At 39.0% G+C, this 27,629-nt stretch overlaps 1 protein-coding gene across 1 annotated transcript in view; it reads left to right on the forward strand.

Moving 5' to 3' along the window:
* Positions 1-27,629, forward strand: part of LOC131875040 (uncharacterized) — a 140,090-nt gene that overhangs the window by 49,592 nt on the left and 62,869 nt on the right. Inside the window, exon 6 of the mRNA XM_059219051.1 lies at positions 26,415-26,550. Coding sequence (XP_059075034.1) covers positions 26,415-26,550 — 136 coding nt within the window. The remainder of the gene's footprint in view (positions 1-26,414; positions 26,551-27,629) is intronic.

Consider the following 27,629-nt stretch of genomic DNA (forward strand, 5'->3'; position numbering starts at 1 on the left):
TAGTTGATTGGGCCAGATTGATCAGTCATTACTTGCACGAATAGTTGAAAAACTTAAAAGAAAAAAGGTCCCTGTCCTTCTTCCTGAGCTCCTACCTGATCTATATGCTTGCGCGAAGGGGAGGATTTGATGGTTTGCTAGCAAGTGGAATCATGGGTTGCGGACCAGCACAACTGAAAATACATGAGTGTTATCCCTAGCTGCATCTTCACAATGTTAGTTCTTATAGGTTGGCGAATGACACCTTCACTATGTACTTGACACGGCTTATGCAAAAGAAGTTGCATGTAAGGGTGTCGCTGCAAGCAAGTGCTCGGTCCAGAAGAATCGAGCTACATTCTTGCAATTTCCTAAATTCACCTAAATCAGGACGCAAGGATTCTCATTCCAGTCATACAAGTTGCCAAGGTATCCATTAGACAAGCTCATATTGCTGGAGCTGATGAGACAGTTAACAACCTATGATCAATTAAAGAAGAAGAAGCAATCAATTGAATTCCCAGTTGTCCTAGGCGACTTCATGGAAATATGTCCAAGCTTGGAGGCCGTTGAGAGTGCAGCAAGGGAATTGGCATTCTATCGCCTGCCATTTTATACATCTAGGGCCCAGTATGATCCTTACCGCCAAATCAGGAAGGTTGCTGGCGTCAAATTCATACACAAGTTTCACTTAGAAGATTATTGGGCAGGTGCCGAGGATGACCTTGAGGTCCGAAAGAAAATGCCTTCCAGATTGCCCCTTGACACCATCAGGTTAAGTGAAATTTACCAGGTGCCAGATCAGGTGAAGGAGGATTCAGATTTGGTGCAACCTAAATTTGAGAAAGTAAAAGATCAGCCCATTCAATTGCCAGATTGGTCAGAACCCGAAATTGATGATTTGAATGTCCTGGCTAGACTAGTGCTGAAATTCACTCGGCACTGGATTGACCTGCAGATAAGGAAGTTGGCGGAAGGAAATGTTCATTTGACATATTAGCTATTGGGAAGTCTAGATTCGCACAGTGAGGCGACCGAAGGCTCTTCACAAGCCTAGGCAGGAGGGGAAGTCCGTATTGATAAAGGGAAAAATGCCCCAAAGAGACCAAGGACAACAAGGAAGAAGGATATTCAACAGGAAGTTCCAGAGGAGGTTCAACAAGAAGTCCAGCAGGAAGAACCTCCACAAAAGAGAGCAACGATAGAGAGGGAGCATTCACCGACGAGTTCGTTGAGTGTACAGGAAGTAGAGATGTTTTCACATCCAGCAGGTCCACCTCTAGAGAACATTCCGACACCAGATATACTCAGCATTAACGTTTCACAAGGACACAATCAGCCAAGAAGTCAGGATAGCTTCGTGGAAGTTATCCTTGGCGAAATGGAAGAAGAGTCACGGGAGCAGGAGCACGTAGAGGTTCACAGTCACTCCATCCCCACTCCAGATTGGTTGATAGGAAGGCTGAGAAAGGAACCAAAAAAAGAAACTGATCCAGCCCGGGAGTTAGAAGAATTGTTGAAAAAGATGGATCAGCCAGTAGAAAGGAAGGCTCCCCGGAAATTCTCTAAGGTTGTAAGGGAAGAGTCTGGATCCCAGACCCTGCACATTGCTGAACTTGTAGTAGATAAAGACAGGAACGAAATCAGGCAGGAAAATTATGTTATTAGACAGATTGATCTTGGCCATGCTTCCATAGGTCAAGTAATGGGAGACTTTGAAGAATCTTCCTTAGCCGTGAAGGAAAAGATGCTGAAATCAAAGGCAAAATGTAAGAGGCCGAGGGAAGAAAATAGAACCCTATGCGAGTACATCAGAAGTTTCAAAAGGCCCCTCAGGGAGGCAGGTCCTTCATTCACTCCTCCTTCCTCCCTTCCCAAGGAAGTTGTTGATGATGTGGAAGTTATTAGAGCAATGGCACAAAATTCCAGGGAATGGATAGAGGATGGTTACACTGAAGCGGGAAAATTCATCGAGGACTTGGCTCAGCTTCATTTAAAGTTTGTGGCCCTCCTGAGCAGATTGGAGACAGCGAAAGGATTGTGGGAGGATGTGCACGTATACCAAGACTTAACCATTCCGCGGCTCAGGGCTCTGACAAAGATTCCAAGGCAAATTCTGATTGATGGGGAAGTAATTCAAGAGAATGAAGCTTATGACTTTCCCTGATGGTTCTACGTCGTTTGCTCAGGAAAGAACACCTTCGATAAATTCAGCAGAGTCCTTAACTTTGAAGGATTCCATCAGAGGGGTGTAGGAGGAAATTATCAGTGCAATTGAGGCATTGTTTGTAAGGAAACTCAATGACGGTGGAATAACAGTGAACTCCCTGAAATCTCAGTTGCACGAGTTCTTCTTCGTAGGTTTATTCCCTAAGGAACATTTTGCAAATGTTTCTTCATTTTCCAGTATAGTGAAGAAGACACAGGAAATCATGATGGAGTGGGAGAGCTTCTTTTCCAAGAGCGAGGAAGAAATTGCCTTGATGGAATTCGACATTGAAAATGTGCCAAGTGTCTCCATCGGAGAGCTGGAAGCAGTCGTCAACAAATTCATTGCATACGCCATAAATGAACGGGATAATGGTCGTCCATTCTTGGACGAGAATCTTTTAGTTGAATAGTGGTAGCGAATTTACTGCTGGGGGTATTTTGACTAAGTGGTGGTCCGGTCAATGCATGTCACCATCGCATGGGGAATCTTCTTGCATGCAATCGCCTTATTTATGATTCTATGACAGATTCATCGTGCATGTTGCCATCGCATGAAGAATGATGGGCATTTATTCCTTGCATGGAGATGTTTATTATATTTTGGGCATGATCAATATAGTGGGGTGCATTTAATGCACTAGTGGGCGCTATTTTGGGCTCATGGAATAATTGTATATGGGCTTTACGGGGTATTTATTGTTGATTCCCACCTTGTTGCATCTTGAATGGAGAATCTTCTAGGGTGAGACCTTAATTAGGGTTTGCATGGCCTGAGGCCTATATAAAGGGGTGACCCCGCTCATTTGTAAGAGAGGAGGGATTATTATCTAAGATTGTTGCATTAGGATTGTTGAAGTAGCCAACTTAATACATTGTTCGATTTTGATGGTGTATTCTTGTTCTATTTTAGCAATCTGCATGGTCTTGCTCTCTTCAGTTAGATTAGATTTGCTTACATGTTGTTAGAAGAACCAGATTTGATAGGAGTACTTGTTGCAGAATCCGAGCTCATAGTTTTGGTGTGCAGTTGATTGTTGTATACCGTGCAAAGTTAGCCTGAGCCTTTTGTTATGTGTGTTCGCTTAACTTCGATCATCAGTGAAGATTGTTCGATCCGATGGTCCATATTGGTGATCTGAAAAACCTCTACACACCCTTTGAAGATTGCACCGCCTTCGCGTAGGTGTTCTCTGCTGGCGAAGCGAAGCGTGGTTTGATTTTGCATGAGTGATCCCGTTTCTTGTTCTTAGGATTAAATTAGCTTTAGAATAGTTCTCTCTACCCTACTCTCATTTATTTTCTGCATAATTCGAAAATCAAAAGTCCAAAACTAGGGCTTTCATTGCAAATCAGCCATATAGAAATCCTCGAGCTTGCTTGAGTTTATCATCTTCTTCAATTGAACACACATAAGGCCCCTTGGGTTAACAACAAACCCATCAAATAACTGAGTCGTGTCCACGCACTGGAGGAACCTTGGAATTAACCGTTTGAACTTTATGCAATCTTAGCATACAAACTAATCTTGAACAAGAGAGGGTAAGGTGACCGTTGGTAACTTTATTCTGTGTTCGACATTGTCAAAAAAACATGTCAACACATGGTTCAATGGGAGTTTTGTAGTGATGTGGATTCATGATTTGGTGATGGATGGTTATCATCATGTGATTGTAAATGGTGACATCTTGGTTTGTCATGTTGAACTCTTGAATCTTTGGTTGTGGTGTTGTTTATGACTTTTTGACATGTGCTCTTGTGTTTAGATTATGGTTGTTATCATGTCATGATGCACTCTTGATTCTAGATTAGAGTTTTTGGCATGCTAAAGGTTCTCTTGAGATCATGATATGTTCTTTGGAGCATATGATTTTCTTTTGAGATGATAGATCATGATGTCATGATATGTTTCTGATTTTATAGTTAGAACTTTGATAGTGGTTTTGTTGAATCTCTTTGGTTTTGATTATTAGTCATTTGGTTGGAGCTTAATGATTTTGTAGGGTTGCATTTGAAGTTGGCATGGATTGATTGTTGGATGAGAGACTTGGTTGAGACTAAGAGATCTCTTATTTATGGAGATCATGTGTTGAGATGTTTACTCTTTGATGAGGATTTCAGTAGAAAGATTAAGGAGCCCTACACTGGGTTATGGGTGTGAATCTATTATGGACCTGAAGAGAAGATTGTCATTTATTGTAAGCTTTGAATTCTTGGTGTTGTGTGCACATGCCTATCTTGTATCCCACTATTTGTCTACTTGGCAGGTGAATGATTTGAGAGGTATTGTCCGCTTAATTATTAAATGCATATTTTATTTTTGTATCATCTTTTCATACGAGTTAGTCTCAAATATAGAAATTTTGAGGACTTATTAAGATGAAGATGCATGGTTTTATGGATTTTTGTTCTGCTTGTTGCTGGTCTTGAGCTTTGAATCCATTTGGAGAGTTACACATAGTAAATGGTTTGTGGCTTTGGGTATATGCGTTTTGTTATGGCTGTTAGTTTCTTTGAGAAGCGAGAATCGAACTAGGATCTGATTCGGTCGTAAATCACATGCAATTCCACTCGACAAATGATCGAAGATCAAAATAGTAGAATGAAGAGTAAATCTGAAATGCGAGAAAATAGGGACATTGCAAGAGAAATTAGAGAATACTCTCATTACACTCTCTGAGCTATCACTTAACTACTGAACTAGTGAAGGTCAGAGGAGAGTGCTAAATATATAGCAAAATAAGGGCATATACATCCAAGAGGTGCAATCTACTCCCTATAAACAGTGGGAGGTTTTACCTACTTGGTAAATGCAAAAACATGTGGCATAACGTCCTTACATGAAGACAAAAAAGGAGTTATGAATGGTGGCACATAAAGGCAAAAGGGGGTGAGAAACCCAACTACCCTATAACCTACCTAGGTAATGACAAAATAGTGGTTATGAGAGGTGGCATAACAAGCCAAAAGAGGGTGTGTAACTCAACTACCCATGTGTGGGAGAGAGTGACACTTGTAGCCAAGGTTTCGCCATGTGTCCTCATATTAACCACTCCTAATAACCTAAGCAAGCTTAAATAATATATGTAGGGAAAATAAATACCCCCTAACATAAGAAAAATAAAAAACCTACACTAACAATGGGAATGATTGGTTTGTTTGGTCTAACTTTTGTATGAGAGGTTTACACCTATTTCTCCCAGTGTTTTATAGTTTCCTGATGGGGGGACACGAGGATGGAGGGACACGAGGATGGAGGGACCAAGCACCTAAGGTTGGGGATGGTGGGGGGTAATGTACCCGATGACATCCCCAGCCGTACGACACCTTCCTGCCGGCACCCCAGCCGTACAAAACCTTCCTCGAAGACTCTCACCCCGTACGTCAAACCCCAATTGTGCTGCTCGTACAGAAACAGTCCGTACGGTGGTTGCACTCCACCTCGTACGATGACAGGGACACCACGTCACCCGTACGATGACGATGCCTCACCCGTACGATGAAGTCTACTTGACCTCCGTATGGTTTAACCGTACAATTACTACTCTAGACCATGTGCAATAAGTACCTTGCCACGTACTGCGCACGACAAATCTCCGGAAGCACGATATAGGAATGAATCATCAACATAGAGTATACACCAACAACATTGAATGGCCAAGAAGTAGATATTTGTAATTATATTCCACACGGTAGAGATAGATCCGACAATGAAGTACAGAGTGAAATATCAGAAATGATATCTCCAACGACAGACTAGGGTGGCTGCTAACCACCGAAACTGCGGTTACGGAATAGGGAGGGTCTTGCACCTCTGAAACTGCAACAATGCCAAACTCCAACTAGAATTCGCAAATACAAAGAAAACATCAAATTCACTATGCCATCCCTACAACTATGCCAAACTCGGCCTTATAAAGAGCTCCGAGAAGTTTCCCGAAGGGTTACAAGTAGGTCGACAATAGTTTATTATATTATTAATTTGGGCCTCTTTATTTAATAATTAAATTAATTAATTAAATAGGTCCTTATGATATTATTTAAAATTTAGGACCACTTAGTTAATTAACTTAATCAAGTCATTTTATAAAATTGGGGACATTACAGGATGACAAGGGGGTGGCACAAATACATATAGTACTTGAAAAATTAGTTATAAAAACTTTGCCACACTATGTAAAGTTTACGCTAATAAACATTAAAAACATGACAATGCTTGCATTGAAAGTTTGAAATTTCAACAGTAACAATGGTGGGTAGAGTTTTGGAACTTTGGAAGTAAAGTGCAAACCAAGTATAAGAGTTGCAAATAAAACTTTGGCATACCATGTGAAGTATAAAGTTTTGGCATACTAAGTGAAGTATCAAGTTTTAAACTAATAAACATTAAAAAACATGGAAATGATTGTAGAGATAATAAGAATGGTGGGTGGAGGTTTGGGGTCAAGGGGTAGTGCCCCTTGTGGGGTCTTGATTGTGGCCTTGACTATGAACATGCAAAGATTTGCAACATTGGATATGTATTATGTAGTTTTTTATGATAACGATTCATCATTGGCCTATTACTTGCTTAGACTTGTAATTTGATGGTGGTTTGGGGGTAACAGCAAAGTGAGGTTAAGGGTAGCACCCTTCGCAGGGTTCTGGGGGTGTGAGAGAGATATAGAGAGATAGGTCTAGATCTTTGGGGAGAGGGAAGAGAGATAGAGAGAGGTAGAGAGAAGGGATAGAGGAAGAGTGACAGGGAGAGAGATAGGTCTAGTGTTCGGGGGAGATAACGAGATTGAGATAGAGTGTTATAATGTTGATAGGAGGTTGTTGATTACTAAAATATGATTATGTCTGAAGATTTATATATCTTTGAAAACTAGATCTGCATTATAACTCCTAGAGATATGAAAGCACTCTCAAACATCCTTCCAACATATACATGAAATATAACTTAAGTATAAGAAAGGAAAAAGACATATGGAAAAGAGACTCCTAAGCATCCTCGGGATGGCCATAGGAATCCTGGTAGTCCTCAGGATGTCTTGTTGTCTTGGCAGTGTCTCGGCGGGGGGACATCCCCGCCCCATCCCATCCTCGTGGCTCGAGGACGTACCCGCCCTTGAAATGGGGGGAAAAAGGGTGGGGATGCATCCTTGTGGTACACTGATTTTTGCAATGTTTTCATTTGATTTGAATGTTAGATGTTGATATCCTTTCAACTTGGAAATGGGGAAAGAGATTTTACTTTACACAGGTTACTACATGTTAGTGTGGAACAAAGATATGGTTTGAGTTGTAGGTTGTTTCGTTGGTCTTGTTCTTCCTGGATGCTTGTATTCACATGGTTGGTGTGAAGGACTTGTGAGAGCTATGGAGATTAGTGGTGAGAGAGATATTGGAACATATTTGTTTGTAGGATTTGCATATCATTGTATGCTTCCTTGACACTATGTAATAGAGGAAGTAGCCGCATCCTTTATGTGAAGTATGATAAGTAGACATGGTTTGCTTTGACCTATTTTTAGATTTTACATTATTCGTGTAGTGGTTGTTTCTAGATATATGTTTGGTTATCCTCTTTGATGTCTTGGGTTGTTAATTAATGATGTGATTATGAGTTTGCATGTTTCATTGAATTGGGATCTATGAGTTATGTAGTTGTGTGAGTTGATTGCAATGGGACCTCTTAGATGTGGACTATCTATATCCACAAAATTGTTTTAGTGTTAATGAATGCTTTGTTAGTTAGCTTCATTTGTGGTTATTTGTATATCGGTATGTTGCATTGAGATAGGAGGACTAAGACTTGATTGTAGTTTGAGTTGATATGTTTATGGCATGACGTTCTAACTATGATGGTATATGTTGGTTTGTGGTATGGTTAGTTTGGATGAATTGTAGTTTGCTATAGTTGCTATTTTAGCTGGTATGAGTAAGACATCTATTTAAAGCCTTTGTTATCATTTTAATTTGATGGTTTTGTTCATGTAAAGATTAATGTAGGTTTCAGTGATAGTTGTTATGGTTCACCTTGGCATGCTTCTTTTTCTTCCAAAGGTAGCATCATGGAGGATGTGAGGATATTTTTGTTTGATGGTAGTTATCATGGTTGCTTTGGTAGGAGCATGAGACCATGGTGAAGATTGAGATGTTACATGGTTGGCTAAGGGATTTTTCCCCACTTATTTGATTTCTATGGGTTTCTTTATAATGTTTGATGTCAAGTGGGAGAATGTTAGGATTAAGGTGCCATCTACCTTGTAAATCCTGTGTCATATTGTATGGTTCCAATATCCTTGGATAGTGTCCCTAGGCGTTTAGGTGTATTGGGAAAATAATTTGTAATATTTATTCTCACTATTGTTTGTAATACATACATAACGGATGATGGGTTCCACTAGCAATAGTAAGGGTGATTTGTGGACATGGATATTTAATATTGTCTTCCCCACATGTGGATGCCTATAATGGTATAATTAATGACATGTGAAGAGGACAAATGAGTGACTGTTGAGCTTCTTCAAGTGGACGTTAAGAAGAAGCAATAAGTGTCTCTTGGTATCTTGTCATTTATTGCATTTAATGTAATATTTATCTTCCAAGTTTGGGTGCCCAAGTTGGAGGAAAAGTATTGGAGTGAAAGTTGGTGTCCTTCCACATTCTGAGGAAATCCAAGGGTTGGGGACATTTGGAATGAAGAGTCTTTTTTGGACGCCTTGTTTAGTGCTTTAGAGCTCATGACATGTCAATATAAATCTCTTTGGGTGTAGGATTGAGAAGAACAATTGAATGTAGAGTTAGTCTACATGAACTAGGACATGGGACGTGGATGAGGGATTTATGCCTGGCGATGCATCCTTGGGTAGCATAGAAAAATATAGGTCAAAAAGTGTTTTAATTGTTTTTTGGGTTTGTCAAAGAAAATTAGGTCATAGGTAACACACATCTTGGAGATTGATAAGGCATGGTAGGAATGCTAGCTCATCCCCTTTGTGAGTTTCTTGTTTTAGGGATGTCCTTAGATGGTGATTAGGGGGTATCCCTTTGTTTCTACACTTTTGGGATTGGAGTGTATGTTTTGCTTTCCTCCCCAAGTACATGGGAAGTCTAGATATTTGGGATGGCCTAGCCCAAAGCAGTTGGGATGCATTTCGGGGTTACACTGCATTTAACTAGAGTACAATATCATATATTATGATAGTATGGTGACATATAGGTAGCTATAGCCATGCAAAATCACGCCTAAACAAAAAAAAATGAAATAAATTAGAGTTTAGGTCAACTATGTTGTTTTGACCCTAAGAAAAAATCTAGATGTTGAGGACATTCGAAGACATGAATTGGTTGTTACCTTGGTTCCATTAGTGGGTTCAAGAAATGTGAGAATGCTTGAATTGATGCTATGTTAGTGTTTTTATTTTGTCATGTTTGAGTAGTGTGTTCACACTATAATAATGTAGAATGTCCATTGGAAAGCAATGAAGGCCATCCATAAAGAGGAGGGGGTAGTGTTGATTTGTTTTTTATGCACAAAACATTTTAGAATAAAATACCAAGGTAATTTACCCTCTCTTGAACAAAATCACCTCAGATGCTAAGAATGAGATCAACTAAAATGATTCCAAGGTTTCTACATGTCAGGTCTTGACGAGTGGGTAACTCAATGGTCGATGTGAATTGTTGTGTTCACTTGGGGACTTACACAAATATTTGGATTATCATGAATGATGCGGAATAGGTGTGCTGACAACTTAAGATTTATCAATATGGCTCTGGATTTACTCTAGTAAAAAAAGGAGGAAAAGGAATAGGGTTCAAGAAATCTATTCTAAACCTAAGAATGTAGGAAATGATGAATGGATCTAGTGGAATCAAACCAAGCAAGGTCTCACAATCAGGTATTGACACAAGCTTAGCGCAATCGTCTAAGGTATACTTAAAGATTTTCAGGCTATCACCATCAAACGTTGACACCATCCAAGTTGATGCTTGTCAAGGGATGAGTACTAGTTGAAGTTATGCTTACTCAAATTCCAGTTGACCACACAAGGCGCACTTACCAGCGGCAAGAGGCTAGTGGTATGGATATAAGGATTCCACACAAATAAATTCAACAAATCTTCCACTCAATCTAACATACATGAAAATAAATTCTAATCTAAATTCTAATCTAACTTGGAGGAATTGAGAACCATGAATGCAAAGACAACATTTGAAGAGCAAAATCACCAACAATTGAACAATGATTAGGATTCAAATAGCTGTAGCATATACCAACAATTCTACAAAAACTCTCTCTTACAAATGAGAGACAAGGAGGCATATATAGAGTCTCTTACAAAATGGATGGCCAAGATTGATCTAAGATCAACGACTGAGATCATGCCAACAAAACCCTAGAATTGCCCTAATTAGGGTTACATAAAAAATGGTGCGACCAACATATGGCCCAATAAAAAGATACCTAGTCATCAAATAGGGAATCTTCTAGAAGATTCCTCCTTGCATCTCTCTCTCTCCTAGCATACTCCAGGAATCTAACCAATACTGAATCTAACTCCTCCATGGAAATGCTAGGCAAGGTATCCTGTTGTAAATCAATCACGTCCAGTGAGTCCGAGTAAGCATTCAAAGTGTTCTCCCATTCTGGCATGAGCTTCTGCGAACTATGAACATGAATCAACAAAGAGACCGAGTTCAACTGGCAAAAATACATAAATTTCATCGTCTCTTAATTCAGCTAAGTGTAAACCACTAGCATCACTAACATCAACACCCAATAATTCCTCAATCGAGGCAAGGATCTTCATCTGAATGTCTTGAATTAATCCTTCCATCTCCATACAACTCGACTGGGTGCTCTCATAAGTTGATTTCTTCACGGCTAGTGAACAATACCAACCATGGAAATTGTATCTGTCTCCACTGTGCACAATGTTCTCGCTGACCAAGGTGGAATTAGGAATCTTCTTCAAAGCCTGAAGGCGTGGAATAGTCTTCTCTTGGATAGGCCGGAATTCTTCCCAAACTCCCTCCAAATATTGGATTTTGAATACGAGCCTTGTTGTCCTATCATATGCATGGACAAACTGAGTGAGGAAATCATCTGCTTGCTTTCTTGTGCTCTCAATCTACTTTTCCACTTCCGAGTGTGTACCTCTTGCTACCTCACAGTGTGAATGTATTCCATGGTCAACTGTAATAGGGCAAATAAGGGTGGGATTTCCACGCCTTGTCCTTGCAATATACTCTTTGAGTCTAATATTCTCTTCTCTGTACCTTTCTTTCTCCGCAACCTCTTTGTCTAACCTTGCATCAATTGCCTTGAGGTTTTCACCAACCTTAGGAAATTCCTGCTTTCTGGATGTACGACCAAGGGCAACTGAAGTGATTTGGAAATGCATAGGGGTAGCCATGTCTGCTGTTATGCCTGCAATAGGAACAAGAATCTGCGCAATCCGCATTCCTGTCTCATCTGTAGCTATATGCGACAAAATCTCAGCTCTCCTGGGCTCCTTCTCCTTAGCACTCCTAGCTAGGTAGTCATTAATGTCATTAATAGGTTGTACCTCTATCATTTGTTTACTTTTCTCCATACTTCTCATCAGCCATTCAGGAATAGCGGCCATCTCCATACCATCATCGAGACATATTTCTCGATCAAGTCCTCTCAATGCCGAGATAACATCCTCATTATCATCAAGGTTGTTCCTGGTCCAATCATATACCTCGTTTCCCAAACTAACTTCCAAAAGGACAGTAGGGGATTCCGGCTGATCATTATTATCATTCGGGGGTGCAAATGTTGCTGTGGCATGGGATTCCTGAATATTCTCTGGTAGTATCACTGTGTTGGAACACTGCTGAGTCTCCTTGTTCTGTTCTGTTACTTCAATCACTTCGATTGATGAGACACTGGGAGGGGGTGAAGGAATGATAGGCGGAATGATAGTCTTTTGTTTCTTCTTCATCTCATCAATCTTCTTCCCTCTGGCCTTGACTTCTCCTGGCGTGTTCTTCCTTCTCTTGGGAGCTTGATTCTCTTTGTCTGCATGGATCCTGACATCATTGACAGTCCTCTGATCATCCTCGGAAATAGACTCTTCCGGCGTCATCCTTTCATAAGTGAAGGGAACACCCATGTCAACTAATTTGTTCATCTCTATATCCACCCATGCACGGGAGAAATTCAAGACCTCTGTCATCAATATATTCAGGTCAATCTCCTCTGACTTTGACCAATTAGGCAATAAGATTGCCTTCTTCGTTTCATTCTCATAATGTGGGTGTGTATGATCTCTATCATCTAGTACTTGATCGGGAATGAGGAAAAGTCCACACTTCCTCATGAAATCCACTGACATTCTGGACCACATTCTTCTCTTCACTGCATGCTTGTCCATCAGGTTAGCCCGATAATCCTCTATGTCAATTTTGTGAGTGAATTTCTCTCCCCTGATCCTTTCGACCTTCTTGTTTGGATCAAATCTTTCTCTTTTCTAGTATGTAGCAAATCGATAGAATGCAAGCTCCCCACTCGCAGTGCTGGTGGCTATGGCGGACTGGCAAACCTCTGACGTCTTCCCAACTGAAGTAGGGAATGTCATACCCGTCCTGTGCTTCTCTCTCTGAATAATATCGAACTCTAGAAGCAGTCTCATCACTTCCAACAATATCATTCTGTCGGTCGAATACCTAGGAAGTCTGTAGTGTTTAGATTGAAACCCATGAATCTTGTGGTATGTGAAAGTGGGAAACTGTATATACCACGGTCCATATTTCTCTATTAACTCTCTTGCCTCCTTAGAGAATCTTTTGTGGATTCCGCCTTGCAGCATCCATGTGATGTACATAGTGAATGCATCATTCACTCTCTTATAGTCTTCAATTCTATACATGCTCAGCTGGGGGGTAGCATTCATGACTCTGGAATTGTCCTTGCCCATTCCCAATTTCACCTTTGCATATTAATCCTCTTTATGAAACAAACCGTGCAAGCAGGTATACCAGGTAAGAAGTCATGGCGAATGACTTGGACCGCTCTACATTCCTCAGCGGAAAATCCAGGTTGTCACTTATAATCTTGGACCAATTCACTAGTGGTCCTCTAAGACAATCCTGGATGAAGTAGAACATCCATCCATCAAATATTGCTCCTTGCGGCATCCCCATCACTCTGTTGAGTAGGAATATCAAATCACTATACTCCTCCTTAAAATCTATGCACATGAGTGTCTTGGGAGCCTTGGAATGATGAGACCTAGGCTTAATCATCCATTCTTTGTTAATCAAATTTTTGCATACACCCATCTTCTTCGTGTATCTTTCTGTATATTCCTCCTTGGTCACATCCTTCATGTCTGTTCCACGTGGAATTTCGAACACCTCTGCAATAGCATCCTCAACAAGGTAGGCGATGACAACGCCCTTAGGAGTCTTAATCATTCTTGTGAGCGGATCGTAACATCATGCACACTCTAGGATAAGCTCACTGCACTGTATGGACTGTGAAAATCCAGCGGCATGGAAAATGCCACTCTTCATAATATTCGCATATGCTGTGGGGAAGGAACTTGATCTCCGACTCCTAACATCCGACGCTGCATATGGTCAAAGTCTAGGAAATGCATGGTCTTTACACATAAGAGATCAAAGGGACCATTGGAAATGGCATATGGTCGAAGTCTAGGAACGGTGATCTCTTGAGACTTGTTTTGAAATGCCATTTCCAATGGTCCCTTTGATCTCTTATGTGTAAAGACCATGAGTTGTTCTTTAGGTGTGGCAAAAAATGGGTGGTTCTCTACAGTTGAAGATTAGAAGGTGGTGGAGGGGGCTTCATTCCTCAAGATCATTTTTTAACAAAGGATAATTTAATTTGTGGCTTATTGCTTGATGTGCTTTTTCTTGCTTATTAATATATGTTATGATTTATCTTGTGGAATGGGTACATTATTTTTCTACGTTACCCCAAGTTTCCGGGACGGGGGGACGATTTTCTGGGACGGCAAAGGGGACGGCTATATAAAATATAGGGAAAATTTAAAATATATAGGAAAATTCTAAATGTTCATATGAAAACATGGATAAAGCATGCATCTATACATTATATTCATATGAAAACATGGATATAGCATGTGTATGATACTATGAAAACATTTTAGAATGCAAACATCAAACATACAACATTATCAATAGACTCAATACTCAATATGCACTCATAATTCAGAATTTCAATTCATTCACATTGTCAATATGCATATCATAATAGATATTAGAGAAATAACATACATAATGGAGCCTAATCAGACTCGGAGGTTAAATTTTCACTACTTCCATCAGCACAGTTTCCCCCAATATTTTTCGACGGGGGTTTGGGGGCAGCGCCCCCAAGTTGGGGTCAAGGGGCATTGCCCCTTGCGGGGTCAAGGGGCAGCGCAAAAAACCCTTCATGAGATATTTCACTCCCTCAATTACGCAAAAAACATCATTAAAAAAAAATGAAAATACGACTTTTTTAATTTTAATATTTTTTCCTAGCCCTAGATGTGGGGGACGTCTAGCCGTCCCCGGGACGGTTGGGACGTCCCCAATCCGTCCCCAGCCGTCCCCGGGACGTACGGACGTCCCCCATAGCTAGGGAAGCCGTCCCCTCGTTTCGGGGATGTCCCCTCAAAATTTTGGCAATTTGGGGATTGTGGGGGGACGTCCCCTGGCCGTCCCCAAGTCCCTGAAACGTCCCTGGGACTGGGACGGGGGTTTTCAGGTAGGGGACGCGTCCCCAGGTTTCGTAGTTATTTTTTCTTGGGCAAGCTTCATGCCCAATCAAACGTTTTGGCACAAATGGGCTTTGACTCAAGTGTATGAGCTTGGATAGTCGACACCACAACCATTGCAAATCTAAAGATAACCTCCAACACTTGGAGCTGTTGTACAATATCAACATATTTTCAAAAGGGAGAATTTGGGTTGGTTTTAGAATGGAGTCAGCCCATGGAGCTAGAAGTGGTTGCCATTATAATCTCTACAGCAAGTTCAATAAACAACACATTTAAAAAATTGAGCATGTGCTATAGATTCATAGAAGAATGAAAATAAAACAAAAGAGTTCATTTGTAAAAGAAGAAATGTAAAAAGAAGAAAAACAAAAATTGTAAAAAAGCCTACCTCTTTTGCAAAAGTCTTCTCTTACGATCTCCTTGGCAATAACAAATTTGTAGGAATAACAAACCAACCACTTTGCAAGCAAAAATGAATGTTCAGCAATGATGAATGTTATTTTTATTTTGCATTCACAATAAGAAATCACTTTGTTCTGGTGTTCAAATTGTCTTGGAATCCACATTTCTGGGTTAGGGGGCTTGCTTTTAGACATGTTGTCAAAGTCAAATGCCAAATTATATATTTTTTAGAAAAACATCAAAAAAGCGATAGGTTCATTGCTACAGGACCAGCTGGGCATGAAATTAGTCTCAAACAGATCCATAGGGTAGTAAATGAATCTTGGATGCCCCTTTGTTGATTGAACTCGGATCCATTATCAACTCAAATTGGACCAGAACCAGTAATATAGGTTCCATTTAGATTAATTTTAAAAATATTCTATTAATTAATTCTATCACGTCTTAATGAAAAGTTATAACCACCCAAAATGCCTTTGGATGATTTCATCCGATATTTAAGGATTTTAGGGTGTGGGATATAAAATAATGTGGTGAAATATGAAATATATTTTGGCATTATAAATGTTTGCTAGAGGTATTGAGGTTGTGTGTTGAAGAGTGGAGGAGAGAGTGAAAAAACTAGGTTCCATCATTGTAAGTTCTATTAAATATAAATGATGCTTGTTTGTGGGGTTTTTTACTAGCAATGGTTTTGCCCTTGTAAATTTGCCCTTGTAAATTTTTGTAATATTTAGGCGTTGCAAAATTAAATCTATTCTACAAGCATATTTTGTGCAATCACATAAAACTTACATTTAAAAAGTTTTTTTTATCATCCCTTTGTATTGATTGTAGTTTTAAGTACCAAATTGTGGATAGTTATGATTTATAGCTTTGCATTCAATACACATTAATTGTTGATATGTCTGATTAGTTATGTCATGTTCTATTTTCAATTAATTTAAGTTAATAGATATTAGGTTTTTTCTTTGTTTCTCGTGCCCCCCCTAGTCTTGTTTTGTTGTGTGTTCTGTCCCTTCTTTTTTGATTGGTCTTTTTGAGCTCTATTCGTCTAAGTTTGTGTTAGTTGTCAGAGTTACCCTTTTGAGTATGTCTTTCCTTCCAATTCCATTTTTTTTTTCTTTTTGTCAAAGTATCAGGCTTCTCCATATTTTCATGCCTTCCATCCTTTGCTTGTTCATTCCTTTTTATATGTTAGGCTTTTGGACCTGAGCTTATGAGCATGCTTGTTGCTCAACCCCCAATGTTTTGACTTGTGATATTCCAGCCTTCAAACTCTGATAGGTTTGCCTTTGGCACCATAGCTTTCATAGATAGGATTTTCTTGCCCAAGGTTATTGTTTAAAATTGGAGATGCAAATTACATTGTGGCCAACTCATTATTGTTGTGGTGATATAAAAGGAGGAATACATTCATTTAGGGACCGTAATCGATTACTGGACACAAGTCCCTATTTGAAAATTGATTGAGCGCTTGTGTTCAAATGTGGAGATTAGAGGACAAAATTTGATTTTAAAGAGTTATCTCTATTACAAAAAGTAATGATTATCAAGATATTTGATATTCTACATTAAAAAAGGAGCGAAAGCCTCCTTAAATAAGAGTTACAAAAGATCTTTTCGATAAGGATAAGATTGACAACTCAAAAAAGTAGATAACAACTAAAAGAATAAAGAATATTCCTAAAGTCTATCCTTTCAACTTAATGTATTTGACCAAGTTTACCACAATAATGACATGTGATAGACTTTAGATTCTCATCAATATGCAAATGATCAACTGGATTCCCAATACAATGAATATAGGCCTGCTTATGTAGGCAAGGCCATATGGATGTACGAGCACACAATCATGACATGTGTCTCAATGAGAAACAAGGGTAGGTAAGAAATACTAGGGGTAGGTAGGAGAAATAATATAATATTCCACAAGAGGTGGATGACCCACCGAATGTGGAGTGTAATAGCAAAATAAGACCACAGAAGGTGGAATTTCTCCTACAAGCTATATCCCTATGTGCACACTTCCCTAAGTGTCTCAAATCCAAACTATGAAGAGATGCATTATCCTAAGTTAACTTAAGTAAAGTGTAATCATATCTATAATGAATATATATTTACACCAACACCCCCCCTTAAGTGCAACTTAGGGGAATGAAGACTCAAGTCAACAATGCAAGATGGGTCCCGGCTACTAGGCCTTGATAGGTACCTATGCCAATATGCAAATGCAAGCAAAACTATGCAATGCAATCTCTCACAAATGGAGAAAGGGAGAAAACCCAGTGGGAAAAAACTCCCCCCCAAAAGAGAGATGAATGTACAAAAGACTCTCAAAGAAGAAGGACAAAACCTCAAGGAGGAAAAAGTCCCCCCCATAAGACAGGAAGGAGAAGTCAGATGACCCCCCCTAACGAGACATCCCGCACCCCCAAGAGAGCTTGCAACTGTTGGAACTTACTCTCGGTGAAAGTTTTGGTGAAAATATCTGCAACCTGCTCCACTGTAGGACAATATTGCAAATCAATGACTTGCTCCCGAATCGGCTCTCGAATGTAGTGCATGTGGATCTCGATGTGTTTGGTCCGCTGGTGCTGGACCAGGTTCTTCGAGATTGCAATAGCACTCTGATTGTCACAATGTAGAACTGTCGGTTGTGGATTGGTGAACCTAAACACTGTGAGAATCTGCTGAAGCCTAATGGTCTCAGTCGTTGCGTTAACAGCTCCTCGATACTCAGCCTTAGTTGAAATAAGAGCAATAGCATGTTGCTTCTTGCTCTGCCAACAAATGGGCCCTGAACCAAGGTGAAAATTGTAACCTAAAGTAGACTTACGATCATCAAGATCGCCAACCCAATCGGAGTCTGTGTAACCAACCAAGCGAAGTCCTGTGCCTGCTGCATAGTGAATCCCATAGTGATGTATACCCTGGATGTAATGAAGGGTGCGTTTGGTGGCTTTCCAATGAAGCTCATGTGGTTCCCACATGAAGCAGGAAACCATGCCAATTGCAAATGAAATATCAGGGCGTCTGTGAGTCAAGTAGATGAGACTACTCACAAGCTGATGATACAATGTGGCATCAAATGGTGGAGAAGAACACTGAGTCTCAAGCTTGAACCCTGAAAGAAAGGGAGTCGGTGCAGGCTTACAATCAGCCATATGAAAGTGTGCAAGAAGATCGAGAGCATACTTGGGCTGCGATAGTGTAATCCCGGAAGGTGACTGTGAAATCTCTATCCCGAGAAAGTAGTGCAAAAGACCCAAGTTAGTCATAGAAAATCTGTCATGCAAAGCAGATTTGACACTGCCAATGATGGATGCGGTGCTCCTTGTAATGATCAAATCATCAACATAGAGCACAAGTATCAAGTGTGAGTCATCCTGTCACAAAATGTAGACATACGGATCAGAATGACACCTGGTGAACCCTGTTGAGAGAAGAAAGGAATCCATCTTGGCGTACCAAACCCTGGGGGCCTGCTTAAGGCCATAGAGAGATTTCCTTAGTCTGCAAACCAAGGAAGTATCCTGGATGAAACCCTGTGGTTGCTCCATATAAATCTCTTCATCAAGGTCACCATGAAGAAAAGCACTCTTCACATCCATCTGATGTACAACCCAACCATGAGTTGCAGCAATAGCAAGTGTCAAGTGAATGGAGTTCATCTTGGTGACGGGCGCAAAGGTCTCAGTATAGTAAACACCTGGAACCTGAGAGAAACCTTTCGCAACAAGCTGAGCCTTATACTTATCCACACTACCATCCGCTTAAAACTTGGTTCGATAGATCCACTTACATCGAACCATCTTTCTCCCCTTAGGGAGATGGACTAAATCCCATGTGTTGTTCCTCAACAAGGAACTATACTCTTCCTCTATAGCTTGGTCCCACTCAGGAACCCCTGATGCTTCCCAAAATGTCTGTGGATCGGAAGTGGTAGCAATGAATGCATGTGGAAGGGCCTGGTGCTGTGATCGAGTCCTCCGTGTATCTGAAGGATCCCCAACAAGAGAACCTGCGAACTCAAGTATCTGTCGAGCCCAACGAGGTCTAGGTGGAGGTGGAGAATAAGGCTCCTCAACTGCATGTGGACCATGTAGAGGTGTAACCTTGCGAGTCGGAGTTGAAGGAGTCTCATCATCTGAATCAGTGGCATCACTATCCACAATGGAGGAAGGTGGAGGAGGTAGAGAGGCTAAGCTAGGAGAGCTTTCCTCAAACTGAACACTCCTCTCAATAAACACCTCATGTGTCTCAGGATCCATCAATCTATATGCCTTAACACCCTCAGGATATCCAACAAATATGCAAGGCCGACTCTGAGGTTCCAATGCCTTGCGTTTCTGCGGATGTATGCGAGCAAATGCTGGACACCCAAAGACTCTGAAATGTCTCACAATCGGTTTCCTACCAGCCCAAGGCTCAAAAGGAGTAATACCTTGCAAAGCTTTGTGAGGAACCCGATTCTGGATGTGTGTGGCACAACTGATAGCCTTTGCCCAAAAGGCGGGATCAAGAGAATGTGCATGTATCATATAGCTAGCCATTTCTTTGAGAGTTCTATTCGTGCGCTCTGCAACTCCGTTCTGCTGTGGAGCGTATGCAACGGAATGCTGAAGATCAATCCCCTCAATTGTACAAAAATCCTCAAGTCTCTTGTTCACATATTCCCTTACATTATCTGTACGAAGAATCTTGACCACTTTCTCGGATTGCTTCTCCACACGAGTCTTGAAGTCTCTTGTTCACATATTCCCTTACATTATCTGTACGAAGAATCTTGACCACTTTCTCGGATTGCTTCTCCACACGAGTCTTGAAGTCCTGTTCAAATCTGTCAAATACTTCACTCTTATGAATGAGAAAGTAGACCCAAGTGAGGCGGGAGTAGTCATCAATGAAGGTGAGGACATAGCGGGCCTTGCTAAATGAAGGTGTTGGAAATGAACTTGCTACATCGCTGTGAACAAGTTGAAGAACTTCCAAAGCTCTCCAAGCTTTCCCCTATCAAACTTCTCCTCGAGATGCTTGCCCATGGAACAACCTGAACATACACCCTCTGAAAAACTGATTCAAGGTAGACTTGTGACCATGTCTTTAGTGCTGAGCTGCTAAAGATAGCGGTAGTTGAGGTGACCAAATCGCTCATCCCATAGATTACTTTCTGAATTTGAATGAGCAAGCAAGGCCCTAGAATGAGAACTTGGCACAAAGTGGGAGAATGAATAAAGCCTTGAGTTGTCATTGACTTGTCCCACTGCTACCAAGGCATCATTATCAAGTTCCTTTACCACAACTGAATCTGGTGTAAACTCAACTTTTTTCCCATTCCCATAGTGAGTGATTTGGTAGATAGAGAGAAGGTTGGAAGACAAGTTAGGAACATAAAGAACATTCTCAAATGTTCCATCATCCATGTCAACGGAACCTTTCCCTTCAACCTCTACTTGTGTATCATCACCTATGTAAATGTGAGGTACCTTAGATGGTTCCAATGAAGAAAACTGCTCCTTTGTAGAACCCATGTGATATGAGGCACCCGAGTCAAGTATCCACTGCTGTGAAGAACTTGTTGTAGCCACAAATGCTTGCCCTTTTCTCTTAGACTGTGAGGAAGAGGAAGGAGATGAATCCTTCTTTGTGTAGGCGGATGGCAAGTTGATATTGTTTTTCTTAAGAAGATTTGTCAACTCATCAACTTGCTTGGTGTGGCAGCGATGCTCATCATGACCATACTTCTTGCAATATGCACAGGTTGGTTTATCCTTCTTAGGTTGAGTCCCCTTCTTGGAAGAGGATGAAAAATCGCCTTGTGATGGAGAGGATGATTGTCCTTTTTCCTGCTATGGCTTTGACTTAGATTGCTTCTTCTTCTTGTTGGAATTTTTGCCTTGACTCCCTTGACTCCCTTGATTAGCCACCAAAGCCTTGGACTTTGAAGACTTGAGGAGCCCTATGTTCAACAACTTAGATTGTTTCAATATCAACATTTCTGTGAAAGCATCAAATGAAGGCATAATGTAGGAACTCCCCACTGTCAAATGATGAGTTTGGAAGCTAGACACAAATGCTACATATTCTGGTGCAAGCTTGTCCAACAAGTTGAATATCAACTGAGCATCCTTTTTGTCAATTCCACAATCCTTAAGCTTTGCTCTTAGCTCATTTGCTTTGGTGATATAATCTTGGATTGTATCAAAACTCCTGGGATCCAAGTTGGTGAGCTTATTGTCAATCTTGTAACCTCTAATTTCATCAACTTGACCATACAATTTCTGAAACATATCCCAAGCCTCTTTGATTATAGTACACTTCTCAATGTGAAAAATGAGGTCATCTGATACATACTTACGCAAAGTTCCAAGAGCCATGCAATTCTTAGTGAGCCATTCTAACTGAGCATTAGGATCAACCTTAGGATCAGGTGATGCTGCTATTGTTCCATCTATGTAATGTGTGAGACCTTTTTCCATTAATTTGCTCCATACTTTAATTTTCCATGATGCATAATTATGTGGAGTTAAAGGTGGAAATTTATGAGGGCTCATTGCAACAAAAATGAAAGAGCACAAGGAAAGAGAGGCACAATCACACAAGACACCCCCCCAAATTCACTCAAAGCAAAAAACCCCCCCAAAATGATGATTTGACACTTTATACGTAGTGCGTGTACAATGGGCCACTTGCAAAAAATGGCAAAGTGGACTTCTGATTTCAACTTTACAACTGCCTTAATAAGGCCAAAGAAGACTCAAACTAATAATGCAAGAGATCTAAACTAAGATCCAAGCAAATTACAAGTACCAAGTAGGCCAAATAAGACCAATATTTGAAAGTACAATTTCCACTCAAAATATCTGAAATCTGATCATAGATTATGAAAGTAGACGAAAAAATATGCACTTTAAAAAGAAATCTGATCATAGATCATGAAAGTAGACAAAAAAAAGTGCACTTTAAACCTGAAAAGGAGGTCGTATGAGCTCAAACGAAGCCTTTGAAGTTGCAAAATTGAGATTTGGACAGGTATAGTTGAGACAATCCGAAAATTCCAAAAAACCTGTGCACCAAAATCAAAAAATAACCACACCACTGCGAAGAGCACGAAAAATTAGCCCAAATAAAAAAAAATTGCACCGAAAAAGGAGCAAAATTGAGTAAGTTATGAGCCTCCAAAGTTGACTCAAAAATCCAAAACTGCTCAACGGAGAGGGGTCTAAAAATTTTCAAAAAATGCTGATTGGGCGTTGACTGTGCGTTGCTGATTGGGCAGAAATTTCAGACTTTTTTTTTTGGAGATCCGAAAATTCTATACCGTACCGCCTGAATTGGGCAAAAAATTAGTCCAACACCCAAAATTCGATTTTCGCCAAAATAGATCGAGTTTATACTAGATTTTTATGGAAATGGCCTCCCAGACGCAATGGTGAGGTTGAAAACGCTCTTAAGATGCCTCCAAAAAACGCTATCCTCAGATCCGAAAATAGAAGCCTTCCAAGATGTCTCCAAAAACCAATCAATTGAAGCCCCAATGGCTCTGATACCATGTGAGATTTTGCCAAAGATCAAGGGCACAATGAAAAGTATAAAAGAGAGACAAAGGAATGACAAGAACAAACTGTATTCTCATCAATATGCAAATGATCAAATGGATTCAATACAATGAATATGGGCCTGCTTGTATAGGCAAGGCAGGCCATATGGATGTATGAGCACACAATCATGACATGTGGCTCAATGAGAAACAAGGGTAGGTAAGAAATACTAGGGGTAGGTAGGAGAAATAATATAATATTTCACAAAAGGTGGATGACCCACCGAATGTGGAGTGTAATAGCAAAATAAGACCACAAAATGTGGAATTTCTCCTACAAGCTATATCCCTATGTGCACACTTCCCTAAGTGTCTAAAATTCAAACTACGAAAAGATGCATTATCCTAAGTTAACTTAAGTAAAGTGTAATAATATCCATAATGAATATATATTTATACCAACAATTATGACCACTATGTCTTCTTCCATCATGCAACCAATAGCGCCTAACTAATTGTGAATTTCTTTGATCTTCATCAAATAATGCTGCAAAGACACCTCCTCGTCCATCATGATCGGGAACTTGTTTTAAGGAAGAAGGCCTTGCCTTACTTTGATGACTTGTGTAGATCTCGCAGGTGTGTCCAAATCTTCTGTAGATTTCGCAAGTGTGTCCAAATCTTCGTAGAAGATTTCCTTGAAGGAATCTCCAAAAGCATTTGATCTATGACACAACTTAATGAGTATAATTGTTTCATGATTAGGCTCATTGTACTTGTCTTGGTCTTTACCTACAACTATTGGCATCTTTTATTTCAAGTTATTGTAATTTTTGTTGGTGAAGTTTTGATTGCTTTCCAACGTAATGTTGATCAATGAAGGCATCCCTCCCATACTCCAAGAACACGGAAAATGGGAAACCCATTGATTTGAGAAGAGATGGATTTTTTTAGGAAAAAATTGCAATACCTTAGTAGTAAGGTAAATTGGAAAAATCTTGAAATAAAAATTATTGAAAAAAATGTTGTAAATTTTGAACGCCCACACTTTTTTTAAAAAAAACATGTCAAAATATAATTGAAAAGCGCACCAATTTTTGGATAAATAAGATCAAAATGCTAGCCATCCAACAATAAACCATTAATTTATCCAAAAATCATTCAAAAAGCGTATTGGAAAATTCGGCTAAACCCTAGCTATTTGAAGAACACAATTTTTTTTGACAAAAATATCTGGAAAACATTCCTATAATACACAATTTTTTCAGAGAACATCTAAAAAGACCCTTGGATTTTTTTAATAAAATTTGCCAAAAATGACCTGAAAAATTTGTTGTGGGAGAACTACCTATTGCCACAAAAGAAAAACATAAAAGACATGATTTTTATTAACGAAAAATTACCAAAAAGATTGTAAAATCCAACGTGCAACTCGTGAAGGCAGTACAACAACTTGATTTTCACCAAAAACATTGCATGATTAGCCTTAGAAAACCGTCGATTCCTTCCAAAATGAACAATGAAATTTCAGGCAAAAAAACTACATGATGTCAATTGAAAAAGGTGCTACAAATTCACATAACAAAAATCCCATGATTTTATAAATAAATTGTCCAAAAACTTTCAAAAAACCCTAGTGAAATTTCAAGTAAAAAATACCCATAAATTTTGTTGAAAAGTTCACCAAAAATTTAGTCACAAATTTATAAAAAATTCGCCAAAACTTCAGAACGAATACCCTTGAATTTATGGAAAAATCTGCCAAAACTTCAAGAAAGAAATGTGTTATTTTTCCTTCTCTGGTAGGTCCGTCTGGCACCATACAAATCTGTACGAGCCTTTTTGATGAATTCTTTGTTATTGATCCTAAGGTTCCTTCAAACTCGAGCTTTGATAATATATTACGAAAACTAATGATATGTAGAATGATTATAAAGATATTCAATATTCGATAGTAACAAAGGAGCGAAAGTCTCCTTAAATAAGAGACGCAGAAGATCTATCTAAAAAGGATAAGATCAACAACTAAGAATATTAGATGACAACTCAAAGAATATTCTTAAGTCTATCATAACAACTTAATTGACCTTTATAACTAAATATTACAATATTATAATTATATTAATAATCTCACTTAGAGGTCACATTGGGGCTTCATTGATTGCAGATTTCAGCGATGTTGTATTGGTTCAATCTGTTAAAGTTGGATCAGATTTATATATATGATACTTTTGAAATTTATAGTCACTTAGGTTTAATCTAATACTATATTACAGAATATAATATAGATTACAAAAGTCTTGATAAATTTTCAGAATGCAATGTAATATTGAATTATGCACAGTAGTATATATGAATCGGGATTTCCTTTAAACCTGATTACACTATATATAATGAGCTATTCACAGTTTGAATTATATTATTTATGTAACTGTAGATCACACAATATTCTGCACAATATCACAAACTTAGTTTATTGCAGATCACTCACTTATGCCACAATGATGTCGATTGTACTCTTAATAATAACGAACGCATACTTTATAATATCAACCTCATATATATCTACGGACTTCCTTAAGGGCCGTGTCTCTACACCACGAGACGTGAAGGCAAAAGGACACAAGCCGATAATTGTAATCAGGTTTACTTCCAAACTGATTCAATTATAATATAATCGATTTAGTTAATATGATAACTAATCAATTAATAACAGATCGATAATCATTGTAATAACAGATGTGACATTAACCGATCATCGATGTGTAATGCAAACAGATAATCGGATACACGCGTCAATGGTATAGCATGGTAAATGGTAACCACAGCTAATCTCCGATAGTAAGTTAAAATACAAATCATGGTTAACTGAAGCAAGTAAGTCGAATCACCAAATGTCTAAGGCCAATAGGCCAATTAGACATTTGGATTAGCTAGGTTTGTCAGATGATTCCGACCGTAGCTATAAATCATCAACAAAATCTGCTATTGTTGTGGGTATGAACTTGGAAATTTATTGCTGTTATAATTATCGATGTTGCAAACTATTTGAATGCAATTCAGTCATTATTTGTAATAAGAGAGAGAACAGGAATTATATCTATCATTTGTAGATTGCTGATTAGAATGTGATGATAATGATAATGTGTTATCAATAAATTAAACCTGAGTTATATAAGATCTGATTTAAATATTATAATTTGGTACCATTTTCCCAAATAATAAGTATATGTAGGTGGTTATATGCAATATTTGCATTAGTATCTGGGATTAATCTAGGATGCGTACTGAAACCAAGAACAGTGTATAAAAATGTTAATAACTATAATTCATAGCTTTGCTTTCAATGAGGTTTTTGTTTGGTTGATACTTTCAGTGTTGATATACCCGATTCGAAGGGCTATATGAGAATATTTGCTTCTTGTGTATTTCTGAATAATTTAGTTTGCATCCCAAAATTTGAACAAAGTGAACTTCTTTTGATTACAAATAATGTTCTTTTCTTTTGGCAGCCCAGGTACGTGGTGAATCAGGTAACTATGGGGGATTATGAGTGCCCAGGAAGAGTTTCCAGGTTTCTAAGCGAATTGTATGCCGCCTTTCGTATACTGAATCTTCGAAATGACCTCCTGCGTAAAAGATTTGATGGTAGCTTCTTTATTTTTCTGTACCAAAAATGCTTGATGGTTTCTAGAGTGGTATCTGCCTTTTCGATTCATCAAAGTGTGCTTTATATTTAATAGTTCCACAAAGTATCTAGTATCCACAAAGTTCTTCTTAGATTCACATTCATCAATAAAAATGGATATAATTATAAGAGATATATGTTTGATATGGCTGCTTCCAAACAATTTGTAGGCGTATATGCTTCTATGAGATTAATGGTTTTATCTCTTTCCATGTCTTGGAAATGAGGTTTCACGAATTTACCTTTTCTTGTAACCTGAGGAGTGAGGATTAATGACAAGATTATTCACAATTCAGTATCCTTCTGTAGTTCACTTGCTCTATAATGAAATTACTTGCACAAGAGAAGAATATAATAGGAAATTCTTGATAATATAATAAGACTTGACAATAGTTGATATATGATAATAATAGGCCACTTTGAGGTTCAACCTCCAAACATCCTCAATAAGAACAAAATTTGCAACATGATTGAAGTTAAGCTTTTAGTCAAGTTCACTTTAACTACACACTGCAATTTGCAATCAACAAACTCCAATTGGTATGAACTTAGGTTCACCATTCATCAACAATATTGTCTTCCATTCATTTAATTAAAATCTATCCTATGAGAAGTAGAGACCAAGAAACAAATTGGAATAGCACACAACATCAACAATCTCTTCAATGAAAAGAGTATGTTTATTACAACAAGTCTTGGCAACAATCTCTTTTCCTCCTACTCTACTTTTACTGCTAATTGCTTCTTTTACTAACTACTAACCTTTACAAATGAGAGTATCGATCCTAGTACAGAGGTCTCTTTACAATAAACGGTTCAGATTGAATCTCCATTCAATGGCCAAGATTTACATAATGAGACCCTAATTAGGGTTTGTTACAACAAACTCCTTTTCTTGACCAATGAGAAAATTACATTGATTTGGACACATCTCCATCTTGAATTCTAATCAATGAATGATGAGGTTAGGTATGCAAAATAATATTTGATGAGGTGCCATGTGTTACTTGCTCCACCTTTGGACGAATCTGATTCATTG

The sequence above is a fragment of the Cryptomeria japonica genome, chromosome 1 (assembly GCF_030272615.1).
Source record: "Cryptomeria japonica chromosome 1, Sugi_1.0, whole genome shotgun sequence".
Classification (NCBI taxonomy): Eukaryota; Viridiplantae; Streptophyta; class Pinopsida; order Cupressales; family Cupressaceae; genus Cryptomeria; species Cryptomeria japonica.